This window comes from Molothrus aeneus, chromosome 17 (genome assembly GCF_037042795.1).
Source record: "Molothrus aeneus isolate 106 chromosome 17, BPBGC_Maene_1.0, whole genome shotgun sequence".
In the NCBI taxonomy this organism is placed as follows: Eukaryota; Metazoa; Chordata; class Aves; order Passeriformes; family Icteridae; genus Molothrus; species Molothrus aeneus.
In genome coordinates this window covers 3,617,118-3,644,687 of record NC_089662.1, presented here as the reverse complement: position 1 = coordinate 3,644,687, position 27,570 = coordinate 3,617,118, and the positions used below count along the sequence as shown (strand labels likewise).

General features: G+C 42.9%; 1 protein-coding gene across 7 annotated transcripts in view; it reads right to left on the bottom strand.

The window, feature by feature from the left end:
* The window catches only part of PTPRT (protein tyrosine phosphatase receptor type T), a 484,991-nt gene extending 457,695 nt beyond the window's left edge, over positions 1 to 27,296 (bottom strand). For all 7 annotated transcript variants that reach the window (XM_066561514.1, XM_066561518.1, XM_066561519.1 and 4 more), the window contains exon 1: positions 27,139 to 27,296. In XM_066561514.1, coding sequence (XP_066417611.1) covers positions 27,139 to 27,208 — 70 coding nt within the window. In that variant the 5' untranslated portion in view covers positions 27,209 to 27,296. The remainder of the gene's footprint in view (positions 1 to 27,138) is intronic.
* Between the last annotated feature and the right edge of the window lie 274 nt (positions 27,297 to 27,570).

Here is a 27,570-nt window from a genome sequence, read left to right as displayed (position 1 = left end):
TATATATATATCTATTTATACCTTCAGAATCCAACTTCCATTGATCTAATTGTTTGCCAAAATTTTGCAGAGGTAAGTGATAGAAAGAAAGCTCCAGACAGAAAACTGCAACAGTAAATAGCTGTAAAGGAAAGGAAAAAAGCCACAAACATTTTATGTAGGAGGCACTTTTGAATAGAATTTTTTTCAGATATTTAACTTAACTCCACAATGCTCTGGGGCACCTTAGGTCCCCATCCTTGCTCACAGTGCCTCCCTTGTCCAGAGCTGGAGGGTCAGGAGGCTGTGGCTGCTGCTCCACCCCAGCCCAGGGCATCCCAAGGCACCTCAAGGGCTCCAGCTCCCAGAGGAGCCAAGCACCAATTCTGCTCACTTCCATCTCCCTCACCACCAGCCAACCTTGGCAACATAATTAGAAATCTTTTCTCTCCCAAAGAATAGCTGATATTCCCAATCTCATCTCAAATCTGTGGTAAACTCCATGGCATCTCTTTTCTTTCCAAATGAATTTGCCTTATTAAAAAGTAATGAGCTATTAATTAACTTTGCACTCATACAAAGCTGTTTAATTCTCAATCCAATTAACAGCAATCTGCTGAAGGATTCTAATGATTATTTTAAATTTGCTAAGAGAAACATCTCTGAGCCTTTCATAATAAGATATTTATAGAATGGCTTGGGCTGGATCGTGCTCGCATTTTAATTCGATAACATTTTTATAATACACCAGCATCTCTCTGCAACATTATCTCTGACAACACATCATTCACATGCACAGGAAGGCTGAATTACTAAAGCTGCTTATTCAGAAGTTCTTCTGCAAGGATTATTTTGTTTCAGGCTTTCCCAACCCAACACAGGCTCTCCTCAAGCAGGGTTTGTGCTCAGAGGAATTACCCAGGGGTTCCACTCAGGTGTTTGCACTGCAAAGGATGCACTTAAAGACTGTTTACCACCCCTTCAAAGGCTCAGGAAAGCATCCCTGCCTGCACAGAGGAGCCCAGCTCAGCAGCTTCTTCTGTCCTGTGAAGTTACACAACCATACCAACAGTTGCTGTGTGACCTTTGAGCCCAAACATGGACAGGTCTGAGTGGCTGGACAAGAAAAGCTTTATATCCATGTGATTTCAGCATCTGAAGGGTTTCCCCTCCCAACACACAGACAGAGCCCACACCTGTGTAGCACAAACACCTGCAACCACTCACCTTGCAGCATTTCTGATAGAAAATAAAGAATTTTGCAAAATCTGCCCTTTCAAGGCAAGTTATTCCCTCCACCTCTGCAGCAGAGGCATTGAAGAACTAGAAAGCTCACTAATATTATCAATTTTCCCTAAGGCAAGTGAGGAGCACACACAGCTCAACACACTTGGGAAGATAAACCCCCACTTTCAAAAACCACAAATGAAAGCAACTTTAATAATATTAAAGATGAAAACTTCATGTATGGCTCTTAATTATTAATTGCCACAGCCTACCTGAAATGAGAACTGCCAGAAGAGCTGCAATATTAAATTCTGAGCAATTTTGTCTCACACAGGCCTCAGATACCCAATTTCAATCAGGTGTTCAGAGCAGGAAATTTATAAAGGCAGTTCATAACTCACCTTTGCACATACCCATAGCACACACAAAAACCCCAGCTAGTTTAGCTTTACACACATCCAAACCTGAAGTAATGTAACTTATCACATGTGAGAGCTGCCAGGCTCATCTACAAACACAGAAACAGGAAAAGTCAGTGATAAAACTATGGAAAAGTGTGGAAGGGGCACTAAAAAAGTGGTATACAACACAGGGGGGCTGTATTTTTTAAACAATACAATTCCTTTAATGGTAACTTTTGTTCAATGATAAATTTTTCTCATCCAGGTGAGGAATTTTGCTGTTCCCCTCAGGGCTGTTATTTGGACTGATCCTGTTCCTGCAACCTTGTTGGATTTCCCCACTTTAGACACACCTAATAGGGGATCTATGTGCAACATCTGTCCCTAAAAACAGGTACCCACTTAGGAAACTGAGGCTAGGAAAGGTCACTGCCCTTGAGCCATAAACAGAAGTGTCAGAACAAAATAAACTTTAAATTTTTGGTGCATCCATGAGCCCCAGTTAAAGTTAGCACTTCTCTTGGCATATCCACATTGGCAAGGTGCAGGATCCTTCAGGAGAGAAAAATTAATTTTCCTTAATTTTAGATGTGGAATAATTCTCAAAACAGCCCAAAAGTGAGAGATTTAGAGGCATCCACAGTAGGAAATGCTGATTTTTACATTGTGGGATCCTCCAGACACTTCTAATTCACTCATGGCATCATGCAGGACAACTGCACAATGTGCAGCAAGGGCTGTTCATCTTCCTGATTGATGAACATCCTCTGTGGGTGCAGTTTTCCCTCTCTGAGGCAGTTTGCTCATTTACATGCTCCACAGCCTCCTGCTTCAGAGGGGACACACGATTCTGATTTACTCTCTGCCTTTGATTGAGGCTGAGGGCATTGCACATTATTTTATTAGCTAGTACATGCACACACAGGGTGCTTTAACTGCTGCATCCATACTCTTATTTTACAAATCAATGCTGTGCCTCTCTCTGAATTAGAAGAGCTATCTGAGGGTATTGATCTGCTCATATTTCTTTTTCTAGTGATCATGTCATCCACGGCCCCATCAAGTTTCCTTTGGCACAGAGTACATCCACATGGTGCAATTTTCCCTGTTCAGGGCAGTGACATCTGCCACTGACCTTCCCCAAAGCCATAAAAGTAAAAATTCCTGACTGTTCTGTACATGGCCCTCTGGACACACACATTATCAAACCCACAAATTATTTCTCCTGGGACATCTGCCTGTTTAGGTTGGGGACATCTTGTCAACTGCAGCAATTTGTCGAGTCTCACAGGATGGCCAGTGAACTCCCCTCCCAAACACAGCAGCCCAAAAAGAGGGGCTGGTTTGCAAAATCCAGGAGCCAAATGACAACACATGAAAATGCTTTATGCTTTTATGAAGCATAGAGGGGGCTTTGAGAACCATTCACACATCTTGCTTAATCTTAATTTGAAAATAACTCCTGTTGAACTCTACTTTCAGGGAGTTAAAGAACAAAACCACAAATCTAGCTCCCCTGCTAGCTTCTTCCAATAAAAGAAAGTTGTGTCTACAAATTATTACTCTCAAATTCTGTTATGTGAGAGGTTTTTACTATAGAAAAAAACTGAGCAGTAACTAAGAAGGTTTCTGGTATATTAAGGAATCAACATTTGTCACCTGACATTTATGCCCTTACACACCCCTTGTACCAGAGGGGAAATAACTGTTCCCTGTGATGAAGTCTGACTTGAACACCAGTTCTCAGACTCCAGGCACTGAAAATTAATTATTCTTTATAAGAATATACAGTTAAAATGCATCCTTTCTGGGTGGAATTGAGCTGTGCCTTGGCTGCACAGAGGTGCTGGGAGCAGGGACCCTTCACAAGGATCCCTTGCACAGCTCTGGCAGCACAGCAAGGCAATGTTAAAGTTGAAGTTTTGCAGCTTCACAGAGGAGTGAAAAGTGTGTCCTGTGCCATACAGATCAAAAGGTTCTGCAGCTCAGGCAAAACCCAGGCTGCAGAGAGCACAGGCTATTCCTAAATAACTTCAATTCTGCACAGGCAGGAGCTCCAGATGAACTGAAAGTGGGAGAAATAGGGACGTCCCCAAAAGAGAGCACCAGGGGAAGCACCATACATAAACATGAGCCTTGAATAACCCATTTGATAAATATTCCTCACTTTGCACAGAACTTACATATTCAAGCTCACTCTTACTGAAGTCAAGTGAGCTGAACTTCCTTAACATTGAGATCAGGGTCTAAACACAGCTGTAAATTGTAGGAAATGATCTCTGAGTAGCAGCACGATGTAAATCCAAGGGGTTTGGGCTAGAAAATCTGCCACAGGAGCCTCAACCCCCTTCTCATTTTTACACCACAGAAATTTCTACATTTCACAATCTCAAATGATTGATTCATATGAACTTATCTCAATTCTATAAGCATTAGAAAAGACAGTAAAATAAGTATCAACAGCTAACTTGTGGTGCAGCACAGAAGAGAATTTCACTAAATTCAAGACAGCATCAAATTAGGATATTGTAACTTTCATATTTAACATTTTTATTCATGCCAGTAAAAGGTTTACTAATTGATGGTGTCATACTGTACTAAACAGCATATGCCAGGAGGAACAGCTGCTAATGCTGCCCAGAAACAATTTGGAGCAAGGACTGAAAAAAACAACACATCCAACAGAAAGAACTAAATGCAAATAGGTAGAATACTACTATTTATATCCTTTTTTTTCCCTGAAAGAATAAATAGAAAGCAGAACTTTCTTTTTAAAAAGAGACAGATTTTGTTTGGTTGAGCATAGAAAGTTCATGGAAGTGCAGGATCATTACAAATTAAAGGATTACTGATGCATGACATACAACATGGCTGCAATCAAGTAAACAAAGCAATAAGATAGGAAAAATCTGTCACAGCCCAGGCACCTTGCACCTGGAACTTTGTGAGAACTTGAGGTTTTTTTCAGTGCAAAATGCTGTCAGTCATAAAATGAGCAATCTGTTCTCCTCTGAACAAAGACAAACCCAAGATCCAACTCGTGCAGCTTCAGCTTTTCCATGGTGGCAGAGGATTCAAACCCAGCTCAGCAGCAGCTTGAATTCACATGCCTGAAACCCAAGGATGCCATCTGCAGCCCTGCATTTACATTTAACATTCAGTTGTGTTCCTGGCAAACTTCAGGCTCAGCCTCCAGAGCCTCAGCCTTGTACTCTCCCAACATCCACGTGTTGACTCCTAAACTAAAGGGACACTCAAAGGAAAACTTGTTACCAACATTAAAGCTGCGTGGCACAGTGTTTGATGTCCCAGCACGTTGGACTTGATGATCTTGAAGGTCTCTCCCAGCCTGGTGGTTCTGTGTGTGTGCAGCAGGGGTGAATTTTGTATTTGTGCTGCCTCCAGACAAAGGCAGGAATGATCAATCTGACTCCATCATATCAGCAGGCTCATTTATTACTTTATGATACTATATTATATTAAAGAACACTGTACTATACTAAAGAACACAGAAAGGATACTTACTGAATGCTAAAAAGATAAGAATGAAAACTGGTGACTCTCTCCAGAGTCCTGACACAGCTTGGCCCTGATTGGCCAAAGAGTGAAAACAACTCCCAGCAGAATGCAATGGAACAATCACCTGTGGGTGCACAATCTCCAAACACATTCCCCATGTGAGCACAACACAGGAGAAGCAAATGAGATCAGAATTGTTTTCCTTTTCTCTGAGGCTTCTCAGCTTCCCAGGAGAAAAACCCTGGGTGAAGGGATTTTTCTGAGAACGTGAATGCCACAGTCACCCAGAGCTCCCTGCAAACACCCACACTGCTGTCACCACAGTGTCCCTGAATGTTCCTGCAGTACAGGCCATGCACATGGAACAGTAGAAATGCTGCTTCTGTTTGAAGTCATGCAGGCACAGAGTTTTTCTTTTCTCCAGAGCCCTGGAGCCCATCTGATGCTGCCTGCTGCAGGTGATACGGACCCAAGCCCAAGTCAGCATTACTCTGGAGCATCTCTGCAGGCTGCGGAATGCACAGGCAGCACTGGGGACATGCTGCCCACACAACTACCACTAGAACCACCCCAGCCTCAAAAATCATCTCTCTCAACATCCATTACTATATCTATTGACTGTTTATAAAATAATTCTTCTAATATTGGATTTATCTGAAAGTCTGGAGCCCACAGAATTGGCATGCAGAACAGCTTATTATAAATCTCACAAACAAGGACAACTACAAAGTCACTTTGTGCAACTTTCAAAGTTGAGCAGCTCTAAAATGGACAGAAATCCCATTACTGCAGCACAGCATCCCATTATTCAGCACTGAGACACTCTCCCAGTGCTATTACACAGCTCACACAGGGCACGAGTATTTGTGTCAATATGGATCAGTCCATGCAATGTGCAACTGATTTTCCATAGTCAACCTTAAGTGTAATCAAACAATTTAAGGCCTCAATGGGTATTTTAACAGATTGAAAGAAATCCAAATGAGTAGAGGCATTTTGATATTTGCTACCACTTAGAGTTTCCAAGCTTTCAGCACACATATGTTTATTCAGAGTGTTGATTGGGATCACGGGTGAGTGATTATTTATTGACATGTGCACAGAGGGATGGAAACAGAATGGGATAATTGGTTCCTTGCCAGAGTAACTGGCAATCCTTATTGACCATTTTTTTATTTTTGGACATCAGCCCAAATATGATACTGCATGTGCCAGAGAAGCTTTACATTTGGCAAAAGTGGAACTGGAGGAATAACTTCCTAGGTGTGATTAACCCTCCTAATTCAGGGCCAAGATACTCCCCAAACCTCACAGTTAGTCAGGGCCTCCATCTGCACATGGTACAGAGCAGCTACACACACACACATTATTTTCAGCAGTCCAAGCAGAAAAACAAGTTGGCATTTAAGAAAAACAAACCAGCAGCACTCGGATGCCTCTCAAACCCCTGGTATAAAGCAGTAATCACCACCTTTCTCTGACAGCCCACTATTAAAATGAGGGAAGAGCAAATGTTTGCTTTCCTGAGAAGGGCAATATTCCAACAGATTAGGAGCAGAACCACCAAATATTGACAGAGTACCAGGATCCTCAATCAGAGCAGAGCAAGGTCAAGGTCCCTGTTACTGCTGGGACTTGAGCTGAGCCCCTTCCCCTCCTGGAAGGGAACTCTCTGCCAGCTGAAGTGTGGGTAATAATCCTGTCAGAGGTCTGCAAACAGGGATGCCACACTCACAAAGATCACTTAAAACCCTCAGACTCATCTGTCCAACAAAGCTGGAAGGAGGAGATGGGTGAGCTCCAAGGAGTGCCCAGGAGCTTTCCCACATGTGGGCTTTGAAGCAGATCCTTGAGCGCAGCTGCTCAGCTCTTAATGCACAAACCTTCACATCAATTCAAAGAATGCTTTCATGTCTCCTCCATACAGCTGAAGGCACAGGCAAAATTGTGCTGCTTGTATTTTATCTGTGAGCAGCACCAGTGAAAGTCAGATACATCAGAAACTCAGGGTTTTTCTTCTCAAATCTAAAAATTCATCTCCTCCCCAAGCCTTTCCTTAAGCATGCTTCTTGCTACACTGGAAATTACCATACCTGAGAAGACTTCGGCCCATATATGCAAATTACAATCTTTCCACAAAGTTTTTTTTAACACTGTAATTTACCTTTAATTATTAACAGCAATGAAATTCAAACAAAACAAAACCACAACATTTGCTTATGGGATTGCTAATCAACTTTCCAGTTTTGTTAGAATTGATAGAACTGCCTTCAAGGTCCCCCCTTCTGCATAAGAATAATGTGCACAATGGATATAAATACATATTCTTGAACCTTTAAGGCTGCAAAACAGACATAAAAAACTGCAACATTTAGAGTAAAATAAAAAGTGCAGAGCAGACTATATGAATTACAGGCAGCTACATTATTTTGAGTTTTAAACCTTAAAAAATGAGAGGGGAGAGGAGGAAAAAATCAACCCAAAGACCCGAAATTTGTTCATATAGTTTCTTTTTTGGAGGTAAAATATTTGCCACGTGGATTTGTGGGAACAAGGAGGTTATTCCCAGCTTTGCTAAGAATCACCCACTTGTATGGCGAGATTTTGTGCAGACTGATGTCCTTTAACTCATAGAAAAACCCCAGGAGAATCATTTGACTGAATGTCTGGTTTGGGAGAGAATTCACAGTTTAGCATTTTTCCCCCAGTACAAAATACACAGGGCAGGGATGGGACACACATGGAGCAGAGAAACCTGAAAAACATCCTGCCAAAGTTCACCTGGTTCCCAAAGCCAGCAGAGGTTTCACAAAAACACTTGTTTTACAACACAAGTCAGAAATATTTCTACTCCCATTGGTAATTCTGACAATTTTCAGCCTGTGCTTATCCACAGCTCAGCACAGATGTGGAAAGAGATTTGGAGGAAGGTGCCAGGGGGAAAGGAGAAAAGCAGTCAGCTCTACATGCAAGGCTTTATCTGGATGAGGAAACAGTGCTAAAAGAAAGCAATTTAGCAGCTGACACTAAACTTCCTTACTTTAATACCTCCAAGTTAAAAATCAATAGATTTTAATTGTTCATTCCAAAGTAATGTTTTGTTCTGAACTGAAGCAGAGTTTCCATGCTTTCTGCCAAAGATTGCTCCTCAACAAGTGTTGGAGTATTGATTTTGATTTCACTCATCAATAAAATACTCCATTGCAATTCCTACATCGTGTAATATAAAACTTGAAGATTTCCCCCAAGAAAGTAAGTAATGCTGCAAGAATACAGTGAAAACTGACACATTTTCTTCCTGTCTTGCTAACACTGCTGGGATAGAGGTAAATGAGTTATTTTTGCCCCCAGTTCCACAGCCACAAAAAGGAGTGAGGCTCACCCTGTTTCCTTGGGGGCTCTCCAACATGAACCAAAGGCTCTCTGCAGCCACAGGAGCCTGCACAGCCCCAGCAATCAGCCCAGACAGCAAAGTCTCATCCTAAACCATCCTTTCCACCTGTTAAAAACAATTTAGGAGTTCCTTCAGACTCAGGCAAGATGAGAACTACACCAACCATGCTGCTGAGCTCGTGGATGTGTACAAATCCAGATAAATGCCCACATCTTTCCTCACCAAACCAGGGGGGTTCAGAGCACAGGAGCTCTCCCTTACCCTATTTAATGCACACATTTAAAATGCTCTCCAGCCTGCTTCCAGGAATACTTGCAGTGCTTGCAGTTCACACACTAGCACAGGCAGGCAGGGGAATATTTCAAAAATCATTAAATTTAACAAGACTGCTCCAAGCAGACAGACAGCAGCACTGACAGACCTGGAATGGGTCTGAGGTGCCAGTGGAGCCACAGGAGCACAGGCAGGCTAACCAGGGTGGTTTGGGCACACAGCCCTCACCCACAGCACAGCAGAGTCTGCCTCCACTGAGAGCTCTCTCTGCTGCAGCTCCATCAATGAAATAAGAAACAACCCTCTTTCTCCTACAAAGGCTTCTCTGCTATATTAAGATGTGATCAAATGTAAAAATAAGTCTCAAAGAGAGTGCTGGCAGAAAAGGGATTTTGGAGGTGTCAAATATGCAGCACTACACTTGGTAGCACCACTCCCTATGAATGTGAGTTAAACCACAAACAGCCCCAGCCCACCCAACACACCACAGGAGACAAAACTCACTTGGTTTCTTATAACTTACAAAATTAAAACACACTTTAAGCTTGTTTCCAAGCTAGGTTTAGTCCTAGTGTCCGAACCAAAAGACAGCAGGGATATCCACATTTTAATGAGGCCAAGTACTAGAAGCATTTTCAGCTCTCCAAAAGAACCAAATAAATTGTTCAAGAAGCTCTTAAAAAAAATAAAATCAGCTTCTAGCAAAAAAAAATTATAGACAAGTCAGTGTGACACAAAAAATAAATCTCTCCTCTTGTACATTGTCTCAAAAAAGAATTAGTATGTTTTCCCTTAAATGAAAATATAACAGTTACTGACACAGTGATTATTAGCTTTCTGTACCAAGTGGACAGCACTGAGACAGTAAATCAGGATGAACATAATGCACCAATTTATTCAGCAAAGCCAAATATTTGAGCAAGCACACACTGAAATTTAATCAAGCAAGAATCACCTGGGAAATCCTACCCTGTGCATCAGCTACCTCCAAATAAATCCTAAAATATACATGTGTGTGTAAAATACACAGAGAGAAAATGTGACAGTACAAACAGGTTTTGCATTAGGGCTGATCTGTGCAGAGAGGATTAAAACAGACACACAGACACAATTATTACATGTCCTGGTGCAAATCCAGCAGGAGGCAACAATAATGAAGGGATTGGAGGACCTGACACACAGGGAGAGCTGGGAAAGCTCAGCCTCAGGAAGGTGCATGTGGGTTATCCACGTCCATGGGAAGGAATAAAGGAGATGCCCAGAGCAGCTGTGGCTGCCCCTGGATCCCTGGCAATGCCCAAGGCCAGGCTGGACAGGGCTGGGAGCAGCCTGGGACAGTGGAAGGTGTCCCTGCCATGGCAGGGGTGGAATGAGGTCTTTAAGGTCCCTTCCAACCCAAACCATTCCATGATTCCATGATCTCTTCCTCCGAGGAAGAACTGGCACCACTCAGTGTTCCTGAGGTTTTTGGAAGGTGAACAAGGAGTAACTCCACTGATTTTAATTGAACACATGTTCATGGACGACAGCCAAGATCTAAACAAACCTTCTGGAGAAGTTATCATTTGATACTACTGAGAAATAGGAGCCAACCTGAAACACACACCCCCATGGCACCTTTCATCAGGAGACCATCAAATAATTCCCCGGTGTTCGTTAAGCATCCCCAAACTCCTGGGAGATAGAAAAGAAACAAGGATGCTCCTTACACCAGACTTATGTGACACATGGAAAAAATTCACTTGCTCATAGTTATCAAACAAGATGGGGACAGAGTTTGGAACAGGGAAGCTGAGCCTCCAAATCCCTGATCTAAGCACGTGATATTTTCAAGGTCTCCCGTGGCAGGAAGGAAATGATGAATCTGACTCCATGATCTTAGAAGGCTAATTTATTATTATATTATATTATAGAATGCTATACTAAACTACACTAAAGAATAGAGAAAGGATACAGACAGAAGGCTTAACAAGATATTAATAAAAAACCTGTGACTCCTCAGAGTCTGACACAGCTGGACTGTGATTGGTCATCAAGAAAAAACAATTCACATGTTGGATAAACAATCTCCAACTACATTCTAAAGCAACAAAACACAAGAGAAGCAATCAAATAATTATTGTTTTTATTTTCTCTGAGGCTTCTCAGCTTCCCAGGAGAAAAAATCCTAAGAAAAGTGTTTTTCAAAAAATATGACAGCAACAGTACCATATGATAAAATATGATAAAATTAAATGATTAAATAATGATAAAAAGTACCATAAAATATGATAAGCACAGTTCCAAAGCTCCACCTGCTCCCTGATGGAGGATCCCCAGTGCAGCAATTCCTGGGATTACCAAGAGTGCTGTGAAGGGAGCCCAGCTCTCACAGACTGCACGATTTCAGTGCAATATTCCCTGGGCTGCTTTGCCCCCAAGGAAAGCTGAAGTTAGCATAAAAAGGCAAGATTTCATTCTCACCTGTGAGATTACCAAATACAAGTGTGGTGAGTCAGAGTGCTTTGATTTTCCTGGTAAACCAGGAGCAGACAGAGAGCTGTGATATCCTTTAGTCTGAAAGAATTAATTAACATTGCAGTATCATAAGGGGTTGGGGGAGGGGAACCTTGATTCATGTTCATCTTTAAATACATTTTCTTTAAATCATTTCCTTGTGCAATTACTCATATATTACAGATAATGTTCTTGTACTCGATTTGCCTTGCTGTAAAACAGCAACATAAACATTTTCCTCCTCCCTAATATCTTTGGAATCAAAGTTATCATCTGATGAGAGGTATCCAGGGGAACAGTATTCAATACAACAAATAATTTTTCATTGGTATTTACTTCCTCTTTAAAATATTAAAGTGCAAGGAAGGGAGTAGAAAGAGCCAAGGTCAATTCATACATAAATATTTAGCTTGGAGATGCAATTCCTGCTTCCATTACTTTGTACTCTTTTATTACTGTGTCTTAAGGACATGTACTGCCAGTAAATTGCAGTTTAAGTTTCCAGGCTTTTATTTTGTACTGAGTTCCCATAAAAGAGAAATTCCAAGTTCCATCTATTTCTGAACAATTAGCTAAATTCCTGTTCTGACAGGCAGGCTAAGAAGTGTCAGCCCTGTCCCCCTGCATGAATTCCATGCCACTAGAATCTCTCTCCACGACAAAGCGAAAATTGCAATTTTTGCAAAAAGCAAACTCCTTAATCCCACCATGCTTCTCCCAGATTTTTGCAAATTGACACAAGCTTCTCCCACAATGCTGAATCATGGAATTGTTTAGGCTGGAAAACACCTCTAAAATCATTGAGTCAGACTGTTAACCCAGTTCTGACCAAGCCACCTCCAAACCACGGCCCCAAATGCCACATCCACACACCTTTTCATTTTCCCCCAGGGATGGGGACTCCAGCACTGCCCTGGGCACCTGTGCCAGTATTTGACAGCCCTTTCCATGAAGAATTTTTCCTTCATATCCAATCTAAACCTCCTCTGGCCCAGCCTGAGGCCATTCCCTCCCCTCCTGCCCCTGTTCCCTGGAGCACAGCCCGACCTGGGGCTGTCCCCTCCTGTCAGGAGCTGTGCAGAGCCACAGGGTCCCCCCTGAGCCTCCTTTTCTCCAGGCTGAGCCCCTGCCCAGCTCCCTCAGCCCCTCCTGGGGCTCCATTCCCTTCCCTGGACACTCTCCAGCCCTTCCAGGTCTTTGTCACAAGGCCTCAGAACCAACCCCAGAATCAGAGGTGTGGTCTCACCAGTGCCCAGCACAGGGGGACAATCCCTGCCCTGGTCCTGCTGGATTTTTCAGAGGTTTGAAAACCTTTGGTGTGCATTGCATTCTCAACAGAACTCTCCAGGAGGCAGCAGCCTCTGGCAGGCCTGAGGGGAAGCACTCATGGCTGGGTGGGATGAGCCCAAGGAGGAGAAAAGCAAAGCCCAGCAGCACAGAAAGATCCTCTCCAGCAGGGCTTCCCTCTCTGCACCAACAGCTTGGCATGAACCACCATTCTCCTGTCTTCCCTCCATCAAGCAAACATGGGTGAAAGTCAAACTCGAGACCAAAGACTAAGAAAAATCTGCTAAAACATTTTTGTGAAAAATGCATGTATTTTATGATTGGCTTTTTGCAAATATTCAAATGAATATTATATGTGTTCTGTTAGAAAGTAATGCTGAGTAAATTTTCTTAAGTAGTGTGTTAAATATAGTTTTAGGTTATAAAAAATGTTAAAATAGAAACTATGCTATGTGAGATACTTTTTTTCCTAAAGAAAGGACTCACACTGAGATAGCAGCCACAGGACACCAGAATCTTTCAGAGAAAGAGAATTTATTGCTCCATTATCAGAAGAAATGAACTTCTTCCCATCTCAAAGGTGCTGTCAGGATTCAGAGGAAGAAGCTGGCAATGACCAGACAGAATCCTGTGTTTGAATGGAATTTCTGCATCATCTATGAGATGTATGAATATGCAACAGGCTGTTGTTTTTAAGGGTTAATCCTCTGTTAACGTGGGTCCTTTTTCGGGCTCGTGCTACCCAGAAAAGGTACCTGGACTGTCCATAACTCTTTGTCTCTATTGTCTCATATTGTCCTAATTCAAATTGTCCAAATTGTTATAACTCTAATTGTATTACTGTTTTTAATAACCATTTTATTACTATTAAACTTTTAAAAACAAGTGATTGGCGTTTCTCACATTTTTAACCACTGCTATCTTTTACCTTTTTTACTTCTCTTAACAGAGTTGTCACTGTGGAAAATCTAGGGGTTTCCTAAATTACTCCAGTCACCCTGACAGCCTCAGAACAGGAAAGGATCTGCAGATTTACTGGGCACATATATGAGCACACAGACAAACACCTGCTGCTGTGCCACTATATATTCCTAGAATATCATTTAACATGGATGGGCATTGCAGGAGCACAGCAGGAATGAACAGCCACTAAAGGAGAGAGCAGAGTAAGGAAAATGGATTGGAATCCTAGAGGCATAAAGAAAAAGGAAAGTTTGGAAAAAACTCATTATAATTTGTTCTCTTTAACTCTATGGTAATATCAATCTGAGAACAATAGCAAAAAAACAGGGTTGAAGCTAATTTTCAAAAGACATTAATTCCCTCAAGTTGACTGATAAATAACAGTGTTTTCTCTCCTCCTTTTTTGTCTTTAATGGGATTCAAATTATTCCATTTAATTGCAACAGCACTGGTTTCCCCACCCAGCTTTCTATACTCCAGTGAAGCACAGGGTGACCTTAATTGTGTACATGATGCTGATTTTGGTTCAAACAAGAAGTATGAGTGCACCACATTGCAAATACAAATTTAAACAAACCCATAAAGGCTCAAATCCCAGTTCATTGCAGTCCAACTGCCTCCTTGCAAGTCTAAACCACAATAAAATTCCTGGCAGCCCTTTATGATCCCCTCACAGAGGAGCTGCCTGTACTGCTCTATGGACATGTACTACCAATAAAATACAGGTTAAGTTTCCAGGCTCCCATTTTGTCCTGAATTGTCATAAAAGAAAAATTTCCAGTGCCATCTTGTTCTGAACAATTATCTAAGTCACCATCCTGACACAGACAGAGCCTGAGAAGTGACAGCTCTGCCTTCCTGCATGAATTAGGTGCCAGTGGAATTTAAATCTGTGACAGCAAAAAGAAAATCTATTAATTCCAACACACTTCCCTTAAATTCCAATGGCTTGTCAAGAGCTTCTTTTACTACATAGAACCACAAATTGTTTAGACTGGAAAAGCACTTTACTCTGCCCAAATCCCCAAACTTCTGTTCATTTCCCTGCCTTATCAGCTCTGGGGTGATATAAAAAAAGTTGAGGGTGTTGCAGAATTACACAGAGAGCAGCAAACCCCCCCTTGACATTCATGCAGCCAAAAAGAGAAGCCCACAAATTCCTGACCACTCAGGTGATGGGCTTCCCTGCCACAAAGGCACACTAAGAAAAGAGAAATATTAACATCAATAAATAATCAAGCTTTCCCAAGGGTATTAGGTGCACTAGTAGAAGGTTATCCAAAAACCCTGTGCCAATCTTCTTGCAGGTTTGACTGAAAACAATCACCTGAGCACACATTTGTGCCATGGGACATTTAGTTGTTAATGCAAAAGATGGATGGCCCTGACTGGAGGGGCAGCTACTCAATATTTTGTTTTATTCTTACTGTTAGCTCTGTGGGCCCATGCATTATTTACTGCACACTATGCAAACTGAGCTCTACAGAGAGAATTATTAATTTCCTCTCAGGTTTCTCCATAGCTATAGAATTTCTGGACTTTCCCCAGCATTCAGACACACTCACCACCCCACCTCAGAGCTCTGTGTTCAACTCTGTCCTTTCAGGCACTCAAAGGTTGAGGATTAATCCACGTTAACATAATGTGATGTTCCCTGTGAAAAACACCAATCACTTGGTTTTAAAATTTTAGAAGTTTAATAGTAATAAAATGGTTATAAAAATAGTAATATAATTAGAGTAATAATAATTTGGACAATTTAGATTTAGGACAATATGAGACAATAAAAATAAAGAGTTACAGACAGTCCAGGTCCCTCTTTCTGGGTAAAATAAGACCAAAAAAGGACCCACGTTAACAGAGGATTAACCCTTAAAAACAACGGCCTGTTGCATATTCATACACCTCATACATGATGCATAAATTCCATTCAAACACAGGATTCTGTCTGGTCATTGCCAGCTTCTTCCTCTTAATCCTGACGGTGTCTCAGGGCTGAGCAAGGTGGGAAGAACTCAGTAAGGGAGCAATAAATTCTTTTCCTCTTAAAGATTCAGGTGTCCTGTGGCTGCTATCTTGAAGTCCTCTCTTTAAAAAAAGTATCCTACATAACATAGTTTCTATTTTAATATTATGTTATAACCTAAAACTATATTTAACACACTACTTAAGAACATTAATACATCATAACTTTCTAACATAACACATATAATATTCATTTTAATATTTCTGAAAAGCCAATCATAGAATATGCATTTTTCACATTCCCCATTGGCAGCTCAGGGATTTTTAGGGTGCTCAGGGTCCTGCATGGGCCCTTCACACAGGTGTGATGTGACACCTAAAGCCCTTTTTGGGGTCCCACCTCAGCCCCCCAGGGTAAGAGCTGATGCTCCCCTGCTCTCCAAAACTCACCCACGAGCACTCAGGAATTCTGCTACAGAAATAAAGCATCACATGCCTAACACTCCTCCTCTCTCTGACTGGTACATTATGTGCTTCTTCAGCACCTACAAATCACATATTGCACTTCTAATTGGGTTTTGTTTGGGCTGCTTTTCTGTTTGCTTGGGGGGTTTGGCTGAGGTTTCTTTGTGGGGTTGTTTGTTTGTGGTGTGCTTTGCTGGTTGAGCTTTTTAATCCCACACCCACTATTTGCCCCCAGGTTAGGTAAGGTCTAAATGCAGATTTGGGGGTGAGGGGGATTTGGAGGGGCACATGATTCAATCTTGCCTTCACCATGATGCTGTTGATATTTAACAGATAATCAGATTAATTAAGAAACAGCAGAGAAGCATTAGGATGTGTTATCACTTACGCTAAATACAGCATCATCACACTTTTTTTTTTCCTCACTCTACCTCCTCTTCTGTTCCCTCCTCAACAGTATTATAATAAAGTCAGAAGTTTTAGAGGAAAAAAAGCCTGCAGTGGATTGTTCAATTTTTTGTCCTGTCTAAATTCAAGTGACTCAGACAGAGTTCCCACCTCTGGGACACAATTCCACAGCCTCATGAATCTGCAGTAAGATTTTCATAATGCCCAAAGTAATTATTTGCTTGTTTTTATCTCATTCTATTCCTTTCACTGTACATTAAATATTTCTCCCTTATTCCCCTTCTTTCCCTCTGAGGTACTCTCCCCTTCACAGCTCCATTCTCAGTTAGAGATCCAGAAATTAAATGGATTTAGATACTGTAAATCTCTCTTCAAAGAGGAGAAATTGCTGTCACTTGTGTGTACTCTCAATATGTTAATTTGTCACTCCTGGAAATAAGAGGATGCTCAGGGGGAATATTCCAGGCAGAAAAAACATCCTGATATATACTTTTTAAAATACAGACACAGCAGGTGGCACATTCTGCCCTCAGTACACTTGCTGCTTTTCAAACCCACGTTCAGTTTGATGCAAATGTGCCACCAATTGCCAGTCAGTCCTCTCAAAAATCTCAGCATTAATCACCCCCAGATTCCTCTCCTCCACTCAAAAATCACTTTGTATACACCTTCACTCTGCATTTACATTGTAATACTACTCAGGATTTCTGCTAAATTTCTGTTTGAGACACTCAACGATGACTTTGTTTTTTTAAGAACTGAAAATTTGAAAGTTTACCATCACCAAGTAAAAACTTACAAGGGAACTTCTAAATGTTCTCAATTTTAATAGAAATTGCATCAGAAGTCTGAATGTGATGAGTGATCCCTCTGCCATCTCCTGTGAGGAAGAACTCTGTGGGTAATCCAAAGTGGATAATCCAAATACTCTCCTGTATTTTCTGCAGCAATTCTAGCATGAATTACACCTGGCAAGCAGCATGATACAAGTTTGGGGTAAATGTATTGTTAATGCTGCTGCTGCTTCATGTTTTAAATATCTGCAAGTCACCCTGAAGTCAGTGACCACTAGGAATTACACTAAAGGACACAAGAAAATTTAACATTTCTTTCAATGAAATGCTCATTTACTGGGCATTCTGTTAGCAGTAGCATGGAAGCAAAACCTCAAAAAAAAATCCAAACAAACAAAAACCCCCAAAACAAACAAACAAACAAAAAACCCACAGCAAAAAATCACACCAAAACCCAGGAGTGATTCAATATAGACAACTGCCAAGTGACCTTCAGAAATCACCAAGTAACATTCCAAAGCGTTACTTCCCAGCCATTATCAGAAATGGTTTTGTATTATTACTAGAAAATCGAAGTGTAAGGGTAAAGCAGATGTCCAATGCAGCTGTACTCTGCATGTTAATTTTTTTTTTCAATAAATATGCACAGAAATCTTAGTAAATGCATTATAGAACATGGAAATCTTTGGCAGATATAAAAGCTTTATTTTAAAAGATGCAAAGTTGAGTGTTTACTTTAAAAGGGTTATTTTTGCTTGCTAAGTTCATTTAAGGACAATTAATTATACTTTCTTATTTTTGCAGGCTCTGGCCTTGGCAGTCTCCAGGGTTATCCCTGTGCCAACAGAGACACTGTGTTTATTTCCAAGCTTTCCACTTCTCTGATCATTCCTACCACGTGCTGATAGCTGTTAGTACATACACCATCTCCCATGTTTTAATCATAAAAATATTTACTGTTTGCATAGGAAACCCTATCGCCAACAAAAAATTTATTCAGGAAGCTGGGGAAATGTTTTGACCAACATTTGCATAGTAAAAATCTCTTTTAAAATGAGATTTTTTTTTTTTTTTTTGAAATCTATTATTTTTTACTAGATCACATGGATTCATCCTCCCTGATGGAATGTTTGAACCTCAAGAACAGAGGGGAAGTGCCTGGTTTAGAGCAGCTTTTTTCAACAAAATTATTATTCAGGTTGTATTTATGTGAAACTCCAAGTGGGTCTAGATTTAATTTATACAAACAAATAAATTCCCAAAATGAAATAGTGGGTGCAATGCAGCATCCTTGGTAAGTACCAAATGCACTGCTTGTGCCATGGAGACAGGGGGACGCTGGCAGCCATGCAGCCCTGCTCTCTGCACCTGCCTTGCCAGGCAGGAGAGCAGCAGAGGCCCCAGGGCACCTTCCAGAGAGGCAATGAGTCAGTGCTGGCACAGCAGCCAGACCACAGGAGCTTCCAGCCACCCATCTGAAAGTCAAATCCATCAGCTGATTGTGCCCTGCGCAGCCAGAGCCAGCAACGCAACACAAAAAATCTGTCTCAAGTGAAAGGCTCAAAACCAGACCTTGAAGGGAAGGGGCAAAGAAAGATGAGTGACTGGTTTTATTTAGGTGGGTGATGGCTCCTGGATGTTTAATTAGGGTTGGCTGCTGCACAGATTGAGGCTCATCTGGGCTGTCTGGCACAAGCTCTGACCCAGGCCGAGAGATGCACTGAGGAACCAAAATATCCTGATCTATTGTAAATGCAGGGCCACTGATGAAGGAAGGAGTGATGAGGAGGACTCCATCTTATCAGAAGGCTCATTTTTACTTTTTTATACCATATTATATTAAAGAATACTATACTATTCTAAAGAACACAGAAAGGATACTCACTGAATGCTATAAAGATAATAATGAAAACTGGTGACTCTCTCCAGAGTCCTGACACAGCTTGACCCTGATTGGCCAAAGAGTGAAAACAACTCCCAGCAGAATCCAATGGAACAATCACCTGTGGGTGAACAATCTCCAAACACATTCCACATGTGAGCACAACACAGGAGAAGCAAATGAGATCAGAATTGTTTTCCTTTTCTCTGAGGCTTCTCAGCTTCCCAGGAGAAAAACCTTGAGCAAAAGAATCACGTTCAGGGAATGTGAATGCCACGCTGATCCGCCACTGTGGGACAGACAGAGTGTAAATATAACAGGCTTTTCCTCTCACATGCTTATTCCTTCCCATTTCTGAAATAAACAGTGTGCAACTGTGGTGTGAGCACACGAGCAGAGCTGAGACACCAGCTGAGCTGGAGGAACAACAGGGAGAACTGTTGCTGGCATGGTTAAGCCCTTAAAATATCAGCAACTGGCAAATAGATAAATAGATGCTTTTCTAAGCAAACCTAGAATGGGCTGCTGGTAAATTCAAAATATTCCCATCAGTTTGGTTTGCGAAGGGAGATGCTCAATCACTGAAATGAAAGACAAGAGCTAGGTGCTGTATCCCACGTTTCAGGCTAAGGAGCAAAATTTGCAGCCATGAGCTGTCTCACAGTGACTCTGGTGGACATTCAGCTTAAAGAAAGGGAGATTCTATTAGTGCCAGCCACCCCCCCAGTCTGAGAGCATCCAGCAGCCCACTTCAGAGCTTTATTTTGTGTCTGCTTCCTCACTGTTTCTGTTCTGGTGAAGTCTCCTTTCCTCTTTCTCTACCTACTGCTATAAATTTACCATATTCTCCTTCCCATCACTAACCCTCACCAAACACCAGGATCCTGTCAGCTGCCACCCTTCTTGACTGTGGCACTGCTCATGTTTCTGCTGCTGTTTCTGTTTCCCCCTTATACAACTGCAAAGAAGACATTCTTCAGGGTATCAAAAAACCCCAGTAATTTGTGCCCCTAAAGCATTTAGCAGTTGGCTCTTCATGGGTTCCAAAGGTACTACACAACAAAGCCATCCCTTCAGGTTTAATAAACAATTGGGGGGGAAAGGGAGTTTCTATTAAAGAGACTCGTTAGGAGAGGAGTTGGTACCATTGTAAAACTGGCAATTGCCTCTCTGGGATGAGAAGGTAACAGTGAGAAACAATGAGAAGGTCACAAGCACTTCTGCCCAGCCACTTGACAATCTCACCCAAGCTAGAGACCAGAGACAGCCCAGAACAGACTTTGTGGGGATTCACCTTTTTTTAATAGGTGAGCGTGAATGGAAAACACCAGAAACAGCTCATTATTGTTTATCTTGGTGCTTTTCTCAAGAACAAATTAGTAAAAATGCTTGGTACCAGCTGAAAGCAGTGGCAGAGTTACACAGACAGCCTCTTGCCTCAGCTGGTTGGGTTTTTTTAAAATCTACCTCTCAGCCACACACCTCTGCAGAAACATCAAAACCACAAAATATTTCCCTGAGAATGACTGACTGCGGTAGAAATACACTGCACTTTACACTTTCAGCAGCAACTGTTCCCATTAGAGCACTGAATTCCCACCTAGGAATGCAGAATGAGATTTGGGCTGCCCCCACCTAAGTGGGTACATGTTGACAGCAAATCCCTTTTCTGGAGAAACGAATCATCAAGCTCAGCAGCTTCCCATCCTGCTGACAGAAGTGCTCTTCTGCTTATCCAGCAAATGCTGCTGCACTTCCAGTAAACATTTCTAAAGGAAGAAAGGCCCATTATAGAGCAGTCAGATTGCTTTAATTCCCTTCTTCCTCCCCTGCTTTGTGCCCTACTTCTACTAGTTGGTCACAATCACACACTGCTTTTCACTCCTACAAATCATCATTGTCTTCTCAAATAAACAAAACCACGTGGCACCATTACCATCCCCTACTCCACACTTTGTCGTTAAATAAAAGACGCAGAAAGCTCACTTCAAAGTTAATATATTTGCCTATTTAGGATTTCTTTTCTCCCCTCTGCTATTGAGGGCTGACCTTTGAGTCAGTACGAAGGGAAGGAAGATTCACACATGTTCAGATTAAGGTAGCAGCAACAAATTCAGCAGTGCTGGAGTCAAAAGCATAATATTCCAATAAAATATCCCCAGCACAGCTTGAAGCCCTACTTCTGCTCACACAGGTAATGATACTTTCTTCAAATTCAAAATAGGGAAGGATTGATTCTCAACCAAAAAAAAAAAAAGGATAAACTCTGGCTGAAGTGGTAGTACTCTTGATTTTGTTGTTCTTTACGGCATTGCAGAGGAGAAGAGTGGAGCAGCCCTCCTTCACTCCACAGCTGAATTCACAGCCAGGAGCTGCTTCCCAGTGATTCAACACAGTCACTACCAGGAACGAAGCTGAGATTGACAAGGATATATGTGGAAAAAAAAGTGATCAACTCTGTTTCCTCTGTACAGCCAGATCTGAAGCCGTTTCAGCTAAGCAAACATGAGATACGGGACACTTTGAGCACTTCCAGCACAAAGGGAGCAGCATGGCTGAACAAAGAGCTTCGCGTAAGCGGAGGTTGCTCAGGCTGCAGCACTGATCTGTGCCCACACAACATCATCAGCTGTCAAAACCCACAACCTTCCTGAGAGATGAACTAAAAAATATCAAGGAACAAGAGCCAGGTCCCATCCTCCCAAAATTCATAAGCAGCTCAATCATTCTTCAAGTACATGAGCAGCACCGCTTCAAACGGCAGCAGAATTCACCAAGTCGGTTTGAATTCCCAAGGCTGCAGTCCCAGGGGGATCCAGCTGGAGAAAAGAAATCAAGCAACTGGCCTTGGATTGATTTACAAGCACTACTTCAAAGAAAACAAGATAACCAGAGGAGACCAAACACTAAGTAGGTTCTTTCTTCCTGGGGTTTCTTGTCCTGTTTTACCAGGACTTCCTAGAATTACATCATCTTTAACTGGGGCATTAAACAACACCTTTACAGCTTTCCTTCTCCAGAGATCCTTGTTTTCTTTAGCTGAAATTTCTTCCTTATCAGCATTTTCCTCTGGAACATGCCATGTCCTGCCATCCAGTTTACAAAGCATCTGACATCTCTGAACTGCAGTGATAGATGGGATGTATTTATTGGATATTAAAAAACAAGCAGGACTGATTAAATGATGCATAGTCTGATTAAGACAGTAATTGTCTCCTTTACCATGAAGATGTATGATCTTTAGAGCTCACAATAATGAACTCTTTTTTGTTATGTAATGACAAGTGCACAGAAAAATAGGACCAGGCTGTGAGAAGTCCTCACTGATGCCATCAACAACATCCACCACCTTTGTGTGCCTGCTCTTTTTCTCTGTTTTTGCCTGGAATGGCATTCAAATTAAGGGACAGCACCAGGCCAGGAAGGTGGCAGGGTAAGAGGTCGGTAAAGATGTCTCAAAAATAAGCAGAGACCATCTAAATGAAGGTACAGCCAAGTAGTACCATCCAGCACAAACAGGGGAGAGCACCAGCTAAAGAAAAATAAGAAAACTAGGAACTGTGAGTGGTATAAAAAAAGTGACTCCAGGCCAAATACATTGGCTTCAATGAGCCAAGTAATGCTGCTCCATAAAACATCCCAGAAATACCAGAAGAGCCATATACCACCTTCTTATCAAGAATATGAGCACAGAGCCAAGGAATGGCAACCCACCAGGCCTTCCTCAGGGGAGTGGAGCCCTCTGCTACCAAGGCAATGGGAGACACAGGAGGTTTCCTCCTTCACAGATGGAAACCTGGACTACAACTTGTTCACAGCAGCAGGTGACCCCTGCATGCTGCTGCTATTTCAAATTCATGTAAGGAAAGTCTCATCTATGGATGTTCCTATGAACATTTTTTTTGGAAGCTCAGTTACATTTTTAATCTGTGCCTTACAAGACACCGAGGAAACAGACTGCAGCACTTTCCATAAAAAATTAAGGGATGTCTCTCTAGAAAGACAGAGGGCTTTATATAGCAATGCACACACACACATCCTGCTGCTCGTCACCCAAACACCGTAAGGGTTTCTGGGGATGTCAACCAGGCTGCAGGATTGCTGTGGGAAAGCAGAAGCATTATCACTCTCATCACTGAGCAAACCCATGTATTCAATCAGATTTTGGTATGTGGATTTCAGACAACATCTGCTACTTTTATTCTTTTTCTTAATTAGGGCCACGTTAAATCAGTGTCAAATTTGCCTGTTGCCAAAATATTTAAGTTCCAATGCACACCTCTCCATTGTACAGTCAGTGCTTCCCATTCAGGCAAAGAACAATACCTGCCAATACACATTCGTGCACCTCACTTATAAAATCGCAATGAAAATTACCAGAGGCATAAAACAACTATTATGATAAATAATGAGCTTTAAAAAACCCACACCATACACACAGAGAGAATCAGAGACGCTGATCCTTCTGTGCTGAATGTTATTCAAGAGGATTGTCAGAGCAATGCTGAACAGATCAATTTATTTCTCTTTCTTCTCTCCACTTAACTGGATTTCATGTACAAAAGTAATTGTTCCTATAAGAAACAACCCTTGTCCGTGGCTTTCGAGGTTCAAAGCCTCAGACCTACATCTTTACTACTATTCGGGTTTCCATGGCAACAGATGATGGTGCCTTCTGAAAAAAAAAAAGTATACTTTAATATTCTACAGTAAGTGCCCCAAATCATTCCCGTAATATTAATGAAAACTGGAGCACGTGGGCCTGCACGCAGAGCATAACAGACTTAAAAAGTACAATTAAACAAGAGAAGCAGAGCTCAGGGACTTGCGGGAGGGTGGATGGTTAAAAAGGGCTCTGCATTTGTAAAAGAGAAGGATTATCCCTCCGAGATTCACAAACGCCTTTATACACACAGTGACCTTTCGTTGCCGCTGTCGAAAGAGGCAGTTTCACAACATCACCTTCTTAGGATTAATTGTTTATGTATTAGAAAACAAATCGAGCCAGCCGGGGATAAAAATAAAGTGGAATTGTGGCGCTAACAGCTCCCCAGAGGGGGAGAAAAGTGATTATTGAGTTAAATGGCTGCATTGTTAACAACTGCCACACAGAGCAGCTCGCTCAGAAAGGCCCGTTTTTCACCGCCAATTTACTGACAGCAAAACCTGAGCAAATGAACTCCTACTAAATTAAGGCTTCCCCAAAAAATTTCCTTGCAGTTTGCTCCCTTTTCATCTTCTCTCCTGGCTGGACGAGCCCTGTGTAATGAACTCTCAGCTGCCGCAACTTCGCGATGTGGCAGCGGCCCTTGGGAGCGTTCGAGCTCTGCCAGCAAAGCAAGGAGCAGGACAGGGGGAAAATTAAATTAAGCACTGCCATCAGAAGAAAAACAAGTGTTAAATAATAATCTGGTGTTCAGGTCAACAGCACCCATGTAAACCCTCTGTCCTACTTTCCCCACCGGATGCTTTTTCACAGCTGCAGATGACTTTAATCTCTCTATTTATCCCCCTGTTGTGTTAAAAATCCTCACAAAACAGGCAAAGTGTGTCAACTGCAAGAATACCCCCCATGTTCTGGTGGGAGAAAAAGCGCGCACGGACTTTCAGGAGAACTTCCCTCTAATGCTGTTCCAAAATCCTGGAAGAACCGGGTACCGCTGTCATAACCTGGTGCTACTTCTGTGTTTGGGACGGAAAAGCAAAGCATTTAAATTAGCAGCTGACCCTAGAGCTGACAAAAAGTTGAGAACCTCAAAAAGCATATGTTGAGTTACAAATAAATACAGAGACTGCAGGGAAGGGGAAGTAATTGCTGGGGAGAAGAGTTATAAATAGAGTGATAGAGAAATTACATAAAGAAATGAGTGGTAGCCAGCTCCCTCAGGATGAAATGAGGTATGCCAGGGAGAAACCATGAGCATTCTCCTGTCTCTTTGTAGTATTCCTAATTTTACGTTGCGAATAACACGAAGCAGCAGCAGCTGTGCAAATCGGGTAGGAGCTGACTACATTTCCTCTTGACTTGTGCCTTTCCTAGTTTCCTAGTCCAGCGATCGCTTAAGAAAATAAGTTTTAAAAAAAATAATAACAACCAACAACTTGCACAGTGATTTTTCGGGATGTTTAACAAAAGGCTGCTGTATAAACGCAGTAGTCTTTGAAAAATAATCGGAGACGGGAGGTATTTGCATCCTAAAAGTTATGGAGAGAGCACCACCTGATGGAAGATGCGGAAAGACACCGATGACATTAACTGGAGCCACTCCAAACTTCACGGAATTTTCAGGGACAAAGTGCACCTGCAAAATTTTGCTTTTTACCATTCAAAAAAATTTTTTTAATCAGCTACAGGGGCACAGTCCAGACCGGTACACTTCACAGCAGATATTTATTTTAAGAGTAGAAAGCTTTCTCCTAATATCAGTACTACAAGCAGCTCAGAAACAGTTATTAAAATCAGTGCCTCTTACTTTGGATGGCAGGATGCACACTCAATTCTAGTGATTTTTAAAAAACCCTCACAGTCACTATTTCTACTGAACTGATAATTAAAATATTTCATGGCTTTCCTAAAAATAATTGAAATATGTTAAATCTTCATGCGTTTAGCTCATATTACATTATCTCCCTCAAATACAAAGTGTCTTCTGCCCCCTTAAAACTTTGCTATTTTCCCAGAACACTCTTCTTTCCAAGCATCTGGCTAAATGATTCATCAAAAGCCCGGGATCTAATCGCAATTGATATGACAAATGTCAAGAACACGAAAACAGTTGGAAGGGAGAGAAAAGAAGAGGGGGAAATAAATAGCTCCACATATTGCTTACTCAAGGAAGCAGTTATTTAACTAGGTTAGATTTCCCAGCCTCTCTAATAAATCTGTGCTTTGTGCAGTTGCCTAGCAATGTAAACACGATCCCGGTGGTGTCAAAGCCAAGCCGGGTTGGTGACAACACCTCCAGCCAGCCCCGTCCCTGAGCCCAGGGCTTCGGGGGAAGGTGGGCACGGTGCTCAGCATCCCCGACACGCCACTGCTGCTGCTTTAAAACAGCGAGACAGAGTCATCCGAGCTGCTGCTTCGAGTCACAAAAACCTTCTTGTGTTTGAGATGAACTCAACTTAGTTTCGTGCCTCCAGGACGCCTCAGTCCCAGGCAATGAGATGTATTCCTATGTTAAGCGACACAACACAGGGAAATTTTACTCATCTTAAACATACAGGTAGCTTTAAAATACTTTTTTTTTCCCTAAGTCAAGAGAGAAGAAAGCTATAACTGCTCATCTTTTAGCATGAGCACAAACCGCAGTGAGAAAATGAATGTATTGCAAGATCCAGGAGACAAACAAGACCCATGTATCTTTAGATTACCTACAAAATAGCACAGGAGGAGAAAGCCAGCTCTATAAGCACCTGTCATCTTCAAGTAATTCAAACTATGCCTAAAGGAACTCGTAGGAGTGGGAGAATAGCCGGCTACTATTACTGTACGCATGCCAGGGAGCAAAGTACTCCCAAACATCAGCGACAGACAAAGTGACAATTGGGAAGGAGCCCCCCGAGAAAGTTCCTGGAGCTGTGACACGCAAGTGCTCAAACAGCTGCCACTAAACTTCCCAGAGCAAGCCTAGACCCCTTCCCCTGACCGGAGGGGAAAGGCAGCGGCTCCCCCCGCGCTCCACATCCCGCAGGAGCCAAATCCTGCCTGGGGCTCGCAAACCACCAAAAACCACCTCACGCGTCGCGAATCCCACAATAAAGGCGATGCGGTCATAAAGACGATGCTGACACCTCTTGCCGCACGCAACTTCGGCAGGAGCGAGCCCTCCCCGGCCCCAGCCCCGGCGGGACCCCCGCACGGCCGGGCAGAGCCCCTCGCATCCCATCCCCGGCGCCTGCCGGGTACCGGCGGGTACCGAGGCTGTTCGCTGCCGCTGGTCAGCGCCTTCCGAGGCGCCTCCATCCCCCGGATGGCACCGGGAGCTCCCTGCGAGGCCGCGGGGCTGGAGGCGCTGAGTTGGGGCTGCCGGGAGAGCCGCCCGAAGGATGCAGGAGCGGGGCACCGGCCGGGCGGGCATCACTCACCTGGGAAAACCTGTCCGTCCGCCCTGGGTAAGAGCTGCAGGAAAAAGACGATCGCGGCCACGCCGCTCATCCTTCCCCGGAGTTCACCTGCCCTCCGCGCTGCCGCGGAGCCGCTGCCTGCCCGCCGCTATCCCCCGCATTGGTGGCCGTGCGCGGCGGCGGCCCCGGCAGCCGGAGCCGCGGTGCTGCTCGGAGCGGGGAGCGCAGCGGGGCGGGCGGGAGGTGCCCCCCGAGCCGAGCCCAGCGCCGGCCGCGCCCGCGCAGAGCCGGCCCCGCTGCCCCCCCAGCCCGGGGGAGCCGCTCGGTGCCAAGGGGAGCGCGGGTTTGGGGGTGCTCGGTGCCTATCGAAGGCCGGATGATCGCTCGCACAGCGCCCCGCGGTAGCGGCTGGAGCGCAGCATCGCGCGGCGCAGGCAGGTTTGCTGCCACTGC